At 40.9% G+C, this 13218-nt stretch overlaps 1 protein-coding gene across 6 annotated transcripts in view; it reads left to right on the forward strand.

The window, feature by feature from the left end:
- MGMT (O-6-methylguanine-DNA methyltransferase) overlaps nucleotides 1–13218 on the forward strand; it is a 148845-nt gene that overhangs the window by 6033 nt on the left and 129594 nt on the right. For 5 of the 6 annotated variants that reach the window (XM_061346748.1, XM_061346749.1, XM_061346750.1 and 2 more), the window contains exon 2: nucleotides 3410–3453. In XM_061346748.1, coding sequence (XP_061202732.1) covers nucleotides 3410–3453 — 44 coding nt within the window. Of the gene's footprint in view, nucleotides 1–1060; nucleotides 1424–3409; nucleotides 3454–13218 lie in introns of those variants that run through there. The other variant, XM_061346751.1, reaches the window with a different exon arrangement.

Raw genomic sequence — 13218 nt, forward strand, 5'->3', positions numbered from 1 at the left:
GTGACAAGACTGGTACTGGTTTGCTACTCTGAACATGTTTGATGAATCTGAAGTGTGTAATTAGTTTTATATAATGATGGTGATATGTGGGGTTTTTTACATGACTTATGTTAATATGGCCAATAGTGTTAACATCATCTGCCACTAATAGTTAGGGTGGGGATGTATAGTAATTGATCTTCCTGGGAGTGCTGTAATGTAAAAACAATTCAGGCTGTTTGAAGTATATTTTACAAGTGTGCATTGGGCCTTTGGGATGTTAGACTGAAAAACCCAATTGTACAGTTACCATGGGAACCCAATTAGAATAGATTGCCAGAGTTGTTTTTTTTTTTTTCAGCCTTTCATCTTGACCAAAAATCTAATGTACTTTAAATGTTTTCATATGGAATTTTAGTCATATACTCACTTGATGTAATAGCTGCTTTTAGATTTTAGTACTGAAACCAGGGTATTGCGTTCTGTGGCTCCTGAGGACTTGTCTTTCAAGGAGAATCTTCCTTTAGTGCTTAAAAGTTGATGAACTGAGAAAAATACTTCTTATGAATCTAAGTTCTTACTGTAGAGCTGCCATCACTTGTACTTCTTAGGCTGCAGTCCTGTGAAAATAAACAGGGAAGTATCTTAAACCTCAAGGGTTTCTGTTCTAGATGATCAACAAAACAGAGCTGAAATTTTTCATGGCCTTGAAAGATCTGATTTTTGATGTAACCTGTGACTTTTTGTTACATTTTTGGTTTATTGACATACTCAGATTTGGAATGCTTGCAGGGTGGGTATGTGATATATTAGCTTCCTGCACCATCTCATCTCCTGCTGTGCAGGAGCTCCTCTTCAGTACCTGAAGGCATTTGTGTATATTTCATGTCTGTCAGGAGCATCCTGCTCCTGGCTGCTTGTCAGTATGGATTCAACCTCAGCACAGCTCTTGTGTGGGAACAGACGTTTTGGGCAACTTGGGCACATGTGGCTGCTCCATCCCTGGCAGTGCTCAAGGCCAGGTTGGACACGGGGGCTTGGAGCAAGCTGCTCCAGTGGAAGGGGTCCCTGCCCGTGGCAGGGGGTTGGAACTGGAGGAGCTTTTAGGTCCCTCCCAACACAAACCAGTCTGGGATTCTGAGATCATGATTGAAAGGCTAAGGGGAGTGGAGGTAGGCACCCGACAGGAGATGGGCAGCTCTGAGCTAGTGAGGGTGGGGACATGTTACTCTTTTTTGCCTCACTTCTGGTTGTTCATTGTTCCCTTCAGTTTATCCTACTCTCTGCAAATGCAGGATGAAATTTTCCATTTTGGTGAAGGTATTGCTGATAAAAAGTCTTTTAAGATTGGAAGGTGGGTCCGGTGATCCCAGTGTCTGTTTCTAGAATGTGTAGTACTGTGATTGAAGTTAATCAGTGGCAATTCCTGTGCCATTCAGAAGAGGTGTTGTGTTCCTGCCTTCAAAATCAACCTTAGGGGAGCCCCTCAGCTCAATGTGAAGTTAGTAGTGTATATATTGACCTCTTCCAACAAGGCAGTCTTTGCAATGTTGAGATGCATCTCTGGGGTGATGTTTTGGACTTAAATAGCCTTCTGACTTACAGCAGTGGTCTTGTATCATTTTCACCTATCTAGCTGCTGGTGGTCTCCTAACTACCATTGGGCATTACTGGCTTTGCCCCAGTTACCTGTCATCAGAGGAGAGTTGCTTGGGACTAGCACATGACTGAGCTCAACCTGAGGCATAAATAGGTCCTGAACACTAATCTGTTTGTCTCTTTCATTTGCTTGTCTCAGCCACCAATCTAACCAAGGTCTCAGTGGTCCTAGGGGCTTCCTCCAATGTATTGCCGTTTCTTGGGACTTAACACAGGGAGAAAGCAATGGTCGTGCTTGTGAGGTGCTACCTAGGCCTTTTGTAAGAATCCTTTCTCTTTAAAGTTGGAACCAGTTTCCTGTTCTCCATGAAGCTTAGTTTCTCCACCAGGCACTGCATCCCTCATGAATTGTATGTGCTTATGCTCAGTCAGATTGTCTCTGGTTCAGAGCATCAAAAATCCCATTTGTTGAGGGCCTTAAACCACTTGCAGATGGGTGTAGAGTTTTCCTGTGCTGTAGGTAGTCTTTGACCCAGGTCTGAAATGAGCTTCTGGATAAATCTGTTTTTTAAGGCAGCTACCCTTGAGGAAAGGCTGGAAAAGCTCAGCGTTGCTACTGCATACCTTGAAAGTCAAAACTCTGAACTGATAATAGACATAAATTGCTCTTTTATTTTTAGCTCCATCACAGGTATTGTAAGTAGCACTACTAGATTGCTCATCTGCCTGACTTGCATTTAATAAAGGAATGAGTGATCTTTACAGTGCCCACCTTGCAAGGGTGGGATTGCTAGACTATTTAAATATTTATTATTCAGGGTCTTAACTTTACGTCTTAATCATTTTAAGAGTTTAAAGATAAGGTTGAATATTACTATTTCATTGTAAGTAATTTGGAGGTGGCTGTAAGTAGTGTCATTGCCTTGGACTTAAAGATTTGACATGTTTGAGAGGCATTGGAAAGCCTTAGATGTTCATACCACTTATTTTAAGAGATTTATCATGTCTTAAGCGGATACAGTTATCCTCTCCTGTGGAGTAGGGAGTTCCCTCACTTAAGTGGGAGAGTTCCCATTGAGTTTGGCTGTGAGTCAGGACTCCAGAGCTGAGCTTTGGCAGATAATCTCCCTGGTTTTAAAAAATGGAATGCTTAGAGCACATCTTCTCAAAGATCTGGTGGTCTTGGATAAATAGCACTGAAAAAATAAAGGGGGAAACTAAGTATATGCCCAGGAAGCAGCAATCATCCTGAATTTGCAAGGGGAGAGCAAAGAGGAACCGGTTGTATTATGTTAATGATACATGAATAATGATACTGTTACATAGTTATAGTATAGATGCTGTTAATATATAGGTATAACTGATATGAACATTTCTAGGTGCTTTCTTAGTGTGTTGCAGTCTGTCCTTTCAAACCCAGAATGTAACTAAGTCACTTGCTTTCTTGGCTTAAAATGTACTATTTCCTAAATCACAGAAGGCTGTTTACTAAGTGACTCAGAAGTGCATCACTGCCTGTACAAATATTCCTTAAACAAATACTTTATCTTCTAAGGTATTCTTATTCAAAATATCAGAGTTGTGTAGTGCTGGTTATAGAGGAAATCTTCCTGTGTTGATTTGTTGACTCCTAAGAAGCAGCAGATGACCTATGAACATTAAATGTCTGGTTGCTTATAAAAAGAAATTAAACTCCCTTTTGGTATTATATACTGAAACGTAGAGCTCATTGAAAAAGCTGATTAGAAGGGAAATAACACTACTGACATACAATTTTTCCTGTGGAATTCAAATGAAATCACCATCTAATGGAGATTCTTTTTCCTTACAGGTGGAGACCTTTCATCCACCATGGCATCGAGGCGTGTTCCAAAAGTGAGTTTCCAGTACCATCCCCGTGCATTTAGGTGCACACTGGCGGTCCAGCATTACAAAAGAGTTCACGTAACATGGTTTGGTTTTTCCCTGGTGTCCAGCAATCAGTATTAAGAATCCAGCTGACAAGATTGATGCTGCATTGTAAATCTCTGTAGCTCTGTCATGGTTGGTAACAGGCATCAGTGGACCTTTCCCCAGCACGTATCTGTCTGCCACAGAGCATAAACTAACAGGACAATGGTACATTTTCAGTGTGTTAGCTGCTTCTGTTTCCTAATAAATACCTTGCTGGAAAACTGGCTTAATTCTAAGGCTTGATGCTTCAATGAGGGAAGTGTGGTCAGTAAGCTTATAGTAAAATAAGACAACAGGGCTCGTTATCACAGCATTCAAAACAGTTTACCTTGCTGAAGGGGAAGGATCAACACATTTTGAATCAATAACCTTATTCTTCAGATAATTAAAATGAACTTTGAAGGGATGAATACATTTTTTCCTCTGGAATATCTGTTTTTCTAACACTAGTAATGTTCCTCTAGGAAAATATTTCCGAGTACAATCAAACTTGCATATCTAACTATTCCTGCTGGCAACTTGTATCACTGTTACAAATGTCTTAATAATGGCATCTCCTGTAGTTTTAATCTGCTTTATGTAATATAATGTGGCTTAGAAAAGGACTATTTTGGATATTCTGTGTCTTCTATCCCTCTTTAGAAGATTTTTTTTTTCTCACAAAAGAAAATTTTTCTTTTAAAAATGGAATTGAGGAAGAAATTTAGAAAAATAAATTATTTCTTTAAAACAGTCATCTGTTGAGTTACATTTATGTCTCTTCCCATTGCAAACATCTTTTAGCAGGTACCTGGAATAAGGGCAAAGAAATAGCTGATTATCTTATGCACAACCAGGCATGGTGGGAAGAGTCACTAGTTCCCCCTCACTCAAAGCTAGGTGTGATGTAGCTGGCAAGTGACATGAAACTAATGATTTATTATCTAACCTTTTAAGTTCTCCCACTCTTTTCTAGTTGAAAGGTGCAGTGTTGACTGCTAGGGGAGTTTTGCCCTTGCGATATGTGGGAAAGCAGGTTTGAAGGGAAAACACATGAACTCTTACAGCCCCATCTGCAGACACGGGCTGGGCTCCTCTGGTCCTGCTTCCCCCCATTCTGGTTGAATATTAAATATGTATGTAATGTAGCCCATGGTTTTTTAGTGATATTTATAGTGTGTGATTAGTTTACAGCTTCACTTTGAGCACAACCACATGCTGGTGTGACACAATATATGCCTGGCATATGGCTTTTGTAGGAATCAATTATCACCGATGTAATGTGCTGAACAGTGTATAAGCAGGTTGCTAGAAAATGGGTTCTGAAAGCAGCCAGACCTGGAACATGCTTCCCAGTGAAGTGGTGGAATTGCCATCCCTGGCAGCCTTCACAAACCCATGTGGATGAGGCCCTTAGTGACATGGGTTGGTGGTGGCCTTGGCAGTACTGCGGAAAAGATTGGACGTGATGATTTTAAAGGTCTTTTCCAACTTGGTTGATTCTATGACTGATTTTTTTTTTCCATCATCACTCTGTGTCTCCCACTCAATCCCTGCTTTTGTTGTGACCAGGGATGTATGTTGGGTTTGTGTGGAAGAGGCTGAAACATGGCTGTTCTGTGTGCTCGCACACACCAGGGATGATTCTGTGTTTCAGAGGTTTTGGGGTTTGTGGTGTTCTGACAAGGTGGCAATTTTTCTGTATCATAAGAAATTTAATTTGAAATGTAATTCTGTTCCTCTCTGGGTTTCTTGTAGTTATTAAATTGAAACTTGGTAAATAGATTCTTGTACTAACTGTGATGCTTCACTCTCTGTTAATACAGAGATACACTTGTCCACGCTGTCCTGAATCAAACAGATTGATAACGGTAGGAAAATTCAGATGTGCATGCCAAGGCTATAATGTTGTGGTTTTGTAGGAGTCTTTGACACCTCTTTTTGTCTGTATTTGTTTTCCTTCAGGTGCATTTGAATTTTTAGTGAATTCTTAATACATAGTTGTGGCTTCATTTGTTGGGAGCTGTTTTACACACTAAAAATGTCAATGAATTTCTTTCCTTGAGCACAGTTCAGATTTCCAGAGTCTCCTTCAGTTTAAGGAGCACTATTAATGGTTTTGTTCATATTGCTTAGATTTATTTGGTTATTATTCTCTAGCTCCTGCTCTTCAGGTATAGCTGGTTTGGTATTATAAGGAATGATGGATTATACAGGAAAGTTTCTTTTGAAGCACTCCTGATATTGTGCAATGCACTTGGGGGTCAGCTACACTTGACTGATGCATGATTTATCCAATGTCCCTGCCACTTTTGGAGATAAAGCTGCTATTTTATCAAAAATGCCAGCAAGTGTGATTTAGAATTTATACCCCTCCTTTTTCAAATAATTGTTCTGGGTACTTTGTGGCATGGCAATAAAATGATAAAGGTAATTGCACACAAATGTGAGCTAGCACCAAAATACAATAAAATTAACCTGAATTAGCTTGACTTGTCGATGAGAAGTATTTATGAAATGTATTTTTGCAATAAGGGAGACTGATATTATAGCTGGGAGGTGAGTTATTGCCTTAATGTAATACTGCTTGAAATTTAAAAAAGAGACTGTTACAGTTGAGGGTGATTGTGCCTTTGAAATTAAGTTGAAGTGATTCTTATAATTGGCAGCAATAATGCATTGGGAAGGTAATATCTTTTATTGTGTTATGCCTAGTTGCATTATCTTTCATTTAGCTGGTCCTGACTTCAGCTCTGTGGAGAACACAAGGAGCAGCAGATCAAGAATTCTGTGGCTTTAGGTGACAAGAATCTGAAGTGTTTGCTGGCATTAGTAATTCTCATGTTAGGTTTTTCAGTTTTAGCCCACTTTTAGTTCTTGACCTGATACAAGTCTCATTTGATTAAAATTTCATCTCTTTTCTATAGTAGTTGCTATATATTTACATACACAGCTGAGCCCTGTAACAGTAGAGACATCAGGCTTGCTGTATCATGTATAGATGTACATCAGGTAGGGATTTTGTCAGTGAAATTCTGTATTTCTCAGTGCCTCAGGGTATAACCTCCTTTTCTGAAAAGGTGTATATACGCTTACAGCAAGCACTTCAGTGGTTAAGTAATGGATCTTCACATGTTGACTGATTATCTTGAGTTTAGCTTTTGAGGTGATGAATGCACCTGGAAAATCCAGACAGCTACACAATAACTTCTTTTCCTTTGCATAAGACTTGTTAAAACTCCAGCCAGTAAAAACTCAGTACTAATGTGGGGGACCCTCGAATTCTTAAAAGCATTTTTCACCTTTGATTCTGCAGTATGATATTTTTTTTAATTCTTTGGCAACAAATTAATGTATTACAAGTTAGTGTTGTATTCCATGTGATTGTGTGTTAAAGCACTGAATAACTGATTGAAGTATAACATTGCTTTGTAGTGCTGCACAGTGAATGACACCTGACATATGGTTTTCAGCCTAAAAAATGAGGGACAGGAGGCTTAATCCTTTGTCATCAATATGGCAGGAATGACAACATGCTTCCCATGGCAGGTACACCAAGCCCCATGGCTTATTCTGAAGGTATGGGTTTGGCTTAACCAGGATGAGATTTACTTAGGGAAGCAGTGGAGATACTGGAATACTGCAGTATATTTCAGTGCAGCTCTTGTTTAAAAGCCTTATCTGGATTACAGTCCTGTTCTTCAGATGGGGAGGTGTTTATTAGTCTTGCACAAGAAGAAAAATACATGGACCTGATAATAGTGCTTCATTCTGACAACCTGAAAATTTGCTTTGGATGCCATAGGAAGAGGAAATACATGTGGTATAGACAGTTATTGTGGGATGTGTAAGGGGAAAAATAACTTATGTCCAGATAAGTGGTCATCTGTGTAGGGAGCTATTAGGATCGGGGCAACCTTGGAGCTTAGAGTTCACTGTTTAGCTGGAAGTCTTTGGACTCTTTTTCAAGAGAAAGAAACGGCTTCTAGAAATGCTTTTATTTTAGCTTTGGAAAAATCAACTGCTTCATATTAAGCAAAAAGACTTAACAATTAAATGCTGCTTATTCTGTGTAATTTTTATTCCAGCGTATAAACTGGGCAGGAAACTTCTCTCCAGCTCTTCCCTTCTTTCATCCCTGAAATTGTTTGTGGTACATAAATTCTCTTCTCTTGAAGCACTAGCAGCTGCTCTTCACTTGGAAGGTAAAAACACAGATGATTAATCAAGATATTGGTATGCCCCACCCCTGGTAGTGTTCAAGGCCAGGTTGAAAGGGGCTTGGAGCAAGCTGCTCTAGTGGAAGGTGTCCCTGCCAGTGGCAGGGGTTGGAGCTGGATGTGCTTTAAGATCCCTTCCCACCCAAACCAGTCTGATTCTGTGATATTAACAGGAAGAGGCTTTTTGACTTCTGTTTTGTTCACATACTGATTATATGGATCCTGTGTTTTCCCAGTCCTTAGACATTTTCTATTCTAGAACAGTTGAGTGTAAGAAATGCTTTTCTCATCTAAGATGAGCTATATGAGGTTGGAAAATGACCCTCTGCACTGCGGTATAAGCGCACAAATGCATTAGCTTTACTATTAATATCTCTTCCCATATTCTTTACGTACAATGGATTGTTTCCTTTTAAATAAACATGCAGAAACCAGTAAAACAAATACAGGAAGTTTTAAGCTATTAAGGACATGCTGAGAGAACTATAATTCAATGAAACCTGTGGATGCATGGACCACTGGCATGTGTAAGCTCACTGGGGGATGTGCCAGATGAGGGGCTGTGGTCCACCTTGTAACTGATTGTACATCAGTGATATGTTGACCTTTACACTTCAGAGTAGACAGGGTTTTAGTAAAGTCATCCCTGTTCTACTGTTTTTGAGTTGTTAGTGACAGCCACATCCAACTTCTCACTTCTTACGATGGTCCCTGATTGTTTTTGCCTTGATAAATACCAGTGATGTGATTTGATAAGGATTTTGTTATGAGAAGGATGTGAACTTACTGGATCAGGAAGAGTGACTGCAGTTGAGATGACTGAAATGAAGTAGCAAATTGCCAAAGCAGTTCAGGTGCCTGTGAAGTGTTCCCCTTAAATTTAAATCCAATATTGCAAGCTTTCATTGAATTTTAATTCAGAACTTGAATCAATAACAAGCAGGTTTGAGAGCACTGTGATACTCAAAAGAAGGACACTTAAAGGCGTCAGGACTGGTATTTCCTGTAATTAGGATCAAGAAGCAACTTCCCTGGCATTTATTGATCATCCTCTCAAACTCAACAAATTCCTAGTATTGCTTTTTGGCAAGTCACTAATATGGCATTGTAGAAACAGGAAAAGTGCTTGGGAACTGCAGCTCATGTGCTAGTTTCCTAATACAGATATGTCAGAATGTGAGAGTGATGAGTCCTTAGGATGTATTTATGGAAAAATAAGAAGTTGGTGCATTGTCACACCTTTAATAGAATCCCAGACCGGGTTGGGTTGAAAGGGACCTTAAAGCTCATCCAGCTCCAACCCCTGCCACGGGCAGGGACACCTTCCACTGGAGCAGCTTGCTCCAAGCCCCTGTGTCCAACCTGGCCTTGAGCACTGCCAGGGATGGGGCAGCCACAGCTTCTCTGGGCACCCTGTGCCAGCGCCTCAGCACCCTCACAGGGAAGAGCTTCTGCCTAAGAGCTCTAAGTTCTCTGTGCGGCTTCTGCTCTTCAGGCTGAGATGCCCCAGTGATCTCAGTCTGTCTCCAGAGCAGAGGTACTTCAGTTGCTGATCATCCTCCTGACCTATGGACTTGCTCCAACAGCTCCATGTCCTTTGAGGGTGGTTTTCTGGCATGACCACTCTCCAAGCAAAACAGCCCTCAAACTGTGGTGGTCTTACTGGATACATACATCCAGAAATGCAGCTTTTACAGCTAAGAAACTAGTATGTGCTGCTGATGCGTACAGTGCTGTTTGGGACCCTCTCAGACAATAGGTGCTGACAATTACTTTTAGTTTCTGAAGCCAATATGTAGTTATTTCCCAGCCCAAGATATGAGCTAGATTGCATGAGAACCCTAATATGGCATCTGGGTGGGTTCTTTAGCTTTAAGTAACAGCAAATACCATAGTGTGCAAAGCTTAAGTAGAGCATTCTCAAGTGTGCATCGGTGGCTAGTGTAGTAATGGTACAAATCTGACCATTTCTGGCTTTGAGACATGTTAAGTGAAACACGGGTGAGAAGCATAATGCAATTTCTTCATAGTTGTATTTACACTATCGGGTATCTCAGCAATTAGCCATTTCTGTTAATCTGAGGGGATCAAGATGCCCATTTCTTGGAGGCAAATGTGTCATCTCTGACAATAATCTGACTGATTAATGCACTCGGGCTCTTTTGGTTTGAAAAGGGAAATTGGAGTATATATATATACACTCCATGTATATATACTCATATATATATGAGGACATGTTAGTTCAGGTTTAGTGCTTGAATTTGTTACTTTTGCCTTGATTCTCAGAAATATGCATGTAGAAATCAGAAGGATTTCATTTGAGGTTCAGCCACATGCTAAAGCCTAATGGAAATGTCCTGTTAAATCAGATGCAGGTGGTGGCAGAGGGGATTATCATTAAGGTTTTGATATGGCAGGGTGGGTTTGTGTTGTTGCTAAAGCAGAGTTAAGGAAATAGGAAAACCTATAGAGGGAGATCCATCAGAGATAAGGCTGTGGCTCCTTCCTGATGGACAGGATTCATGTGCTCAGTAATAGGGGAAAACATGTGACAAGGTGACATCTTCTGTCTCTTTGACCACAGCCCTCAGGCAGAACTTGTGTTAAGACATTTTCTGGTATATCTGAATATCGGAATGGGTGCAAACACATCCATAGGCAGTACTGTTGCATTTCCCAGTGGAAATCTGTGGTTCCTGGGGTTGTAACAAAGCCCATGTGTGAAATCCTTAAGAGAACACAGGGAAAATTTGAAGCTGTATTCATGAAGACATTTTTCATTCTTTGTCCCCTTCCGTTCACTAACAGGGACTTGATGCTGAAGTGCAGGGAATGCCAGGAGGTTTCCTCTTGACTTGTCCTGGAAAATAGAAACCTCTTGGGAGAACATCAAGCATGGAAACACTTTGATATGGATTTTTTTTTTTTAACCTTGTCAATCCTTGAGATTTAATTGCAAATTTTTATAGTTATCCATTCCCATTAAGGATCTGAATTGGATTTGAGGATCTCAGACCAAACTGCAGTGGAATTGTGGGGGGGGTTGAGGTGCTGGCACAGGGCGCCCAGAGAAGCTGTGGCTGCCCCATCCCTGGCAGTGCTCAAGGCCAGGTTGGACAGAGGGGCTTGGAGAAAGCTGCTCCAGTGGAAGGGGTCCCTGCCTGTGGAAGGGCATTGGAATTGGATGAACTTTAAGGTCCCTTCCAGCCCAAACCAGGCTGGGATTCTGTGTAGATCATGGAAAATGTTGAATTATTTACTGTAATGTTAAAGACCATTCATGCAAATCTAAACAAGATCTGGATTGAATCAAATGGGAGGTATGTTTTAGTGCTGAAAACCTTGGCTGCAGCAGGGCTGTTACATTGAATTACAGTGGAAAGCCTAAGATGTGAAGATCTGTTGATGCAAGTCATCAAGCTAATGCTGGCTTTTGGGTTCATAGCACCTCGTTTAGGAGATAAAACTTGCTGCTGTTTCACATCCTTAGCGTTTGAACCCTTGGAAAGCAGTTTGAGCAACATCTGTGTTTCCTGGTGGGGTTCAGTGCAGTTAATGTGTAATCTGGGGGACCTTCGCCCATTGGAGGGGCATGACGCTACCAAGGCAAGTGCTATGGAAAGTCATGGGAGCATGCCTGGAAAACAAGGCTCCTCTGTACAGGACATTAACTCATCAATCATGCTAATATTCTTACTGATACATCTTCTGCTTTGAAAACCTTTTGATACTCATCTGTTACTGATGACAAAAAGATCTTAGTTCTGTTGGCTAACAATCTTTCATTTTCTATAGTGCTTAGTAGTGCAGTGAGATAGAGACTTCCATTCAGGGCACTTTCACTCACTTCTGTTTCTGTAGCAGGCTCCAGATAGCAGAAGTTTCCAAACCCCTTTTGTTTTCTTCCTATGTTTTGAACTTATGAGATGTTTTGGCACAGATTTATAAGTATTTCAGTGGAGAAGAAGGGGGAAGGTGAGGAAGAAATTCTTCACAATGAGGGTAGTAAAACACTAGCAAAGGTTGCCCAGGGAGGTGGTGGATGCACCATCCCTGGAGACATTCAAGGCCAGGCTGCATGTGGTTCTGGGCAACATGATCTAGCTGAAGATGTCCCTGCTCATTGCAGGATGCCTTGAAGATGCATTTGAGCTTTGAAGGTCCCTTCCAACACAGAATAGTCTGATTCATACAGTGCCTGATGAAAATTCCTCAAGTTATACATATATATATGTATAAGCTAGAGGTGAAAAGGCAGAAGGCAGTTTATTGCCTTTATTACATTATTTGCTTTAAGCTGCCATTCACTTTTAGTTCTCACAAGTTTAAGAAGGGCACTCTGGTGGTGAGCAAATTGTGGCTGTATTGGATGTGGGCATGTTTTCAGTGTCCACTGATCTGCAGTAATGCTGTCTAAGCATTAGGTCATTCAGCTGGCCAAGTTTCAAGGTGTTTGCCTCTGAAAACTGTTGTAACCTGAATAAAATTCCACTTACTTTCAACCAGCACTGCCTGCAGAGTGTATTGTCACCTTGATCTTACCTGGCTTATCTCAGTGGCTGCTGGTGAATAGTGAGAAGAGACATCAGTATCTGGACAAGGGATAGTGTGTGTTGTACTTTGGTATGGTGACCTTCATCTTCGAGGCTCCCAAACCGATTGCATATATATGTGGATATATGTCATGCAGTTCCATTCTCATATAAAAATAAACCTTAAATATTGCTGCCCAATGCATATGCTAAACAAGACTGAAAACAGTAGTTGCCCTCACTCAAGGCTTCATCTATAAAGCTTAGTTCAACTTGGTGGGAACTTATAGGCTTATTTATAGTTTTCTGCTCTTCTCTTCATCCTGTGTTTTGTTATAATGAAAAAGCTGTCCTCTTAGCACTAAGCTGTTACATTCGTGGAGCACATGGTGTGAGGTTCAGTGCATCTAGTTTAGGGCTGTCACACAAATAAGAATGAAGAATGTATGCTGGTTTTCCACATATGTAAACTTCTGTGTTGTTTTTACTAAGGCTTGTGCAGTGAGGTGCTGCTCCAAAGAGAAGCTGACCCATCTCCTCTCCTTGGGGAGGGAGAAGGAGCAAAGCTGGTTGAAAAGAGTTTTTAAAACACCAGCAAACACTTTGATTATTTAGCAAAAAGCTGGTTTTGAATTACAGTCAAACTAAATAAACCCCTGGGAACAGGCAGTTCTGCAGTCCCAGCGCACTGTGCACATCTTGCCATAGAATCACAGACGGGTTTGTGTTGGATGGGACCTTAAAGCTCATCCAGTTCCAGCTCACTGCCATGGGCAGGGACCCCTTCCACTAGAGCAGCTTGCTCCAAGCCCCTGTGTCCAACCTGGCCTTGAATGCTTCAGTTGAACACTGGTTGCTGAGTGTTTAACTGAGGAATTGCTTTAATGCGTCCCAAAATTCAGAGGGTTGTATTTACTTTTGCCCTGGTAGGCAAAACTATCTACTGGGTTTTCTTC

Source organism: Neopsephotus bourkii, unplaced genomic scaffold, assembly GCF_033783945.1.
Source record: "Neopsephotus bourkii isolate Nb327-2 ecotype Australia unplaced genomic scaffold, CSIRO-AGI_Nbou_v1 NB_274, whole genome shotgun sequence".
Lineage (NCBI taxonomy): Eukaryota > Metazoa > Chordata > Aves > Psittaciformes > Psittacidae > Neopsephotus > Neopsephotus bourkii.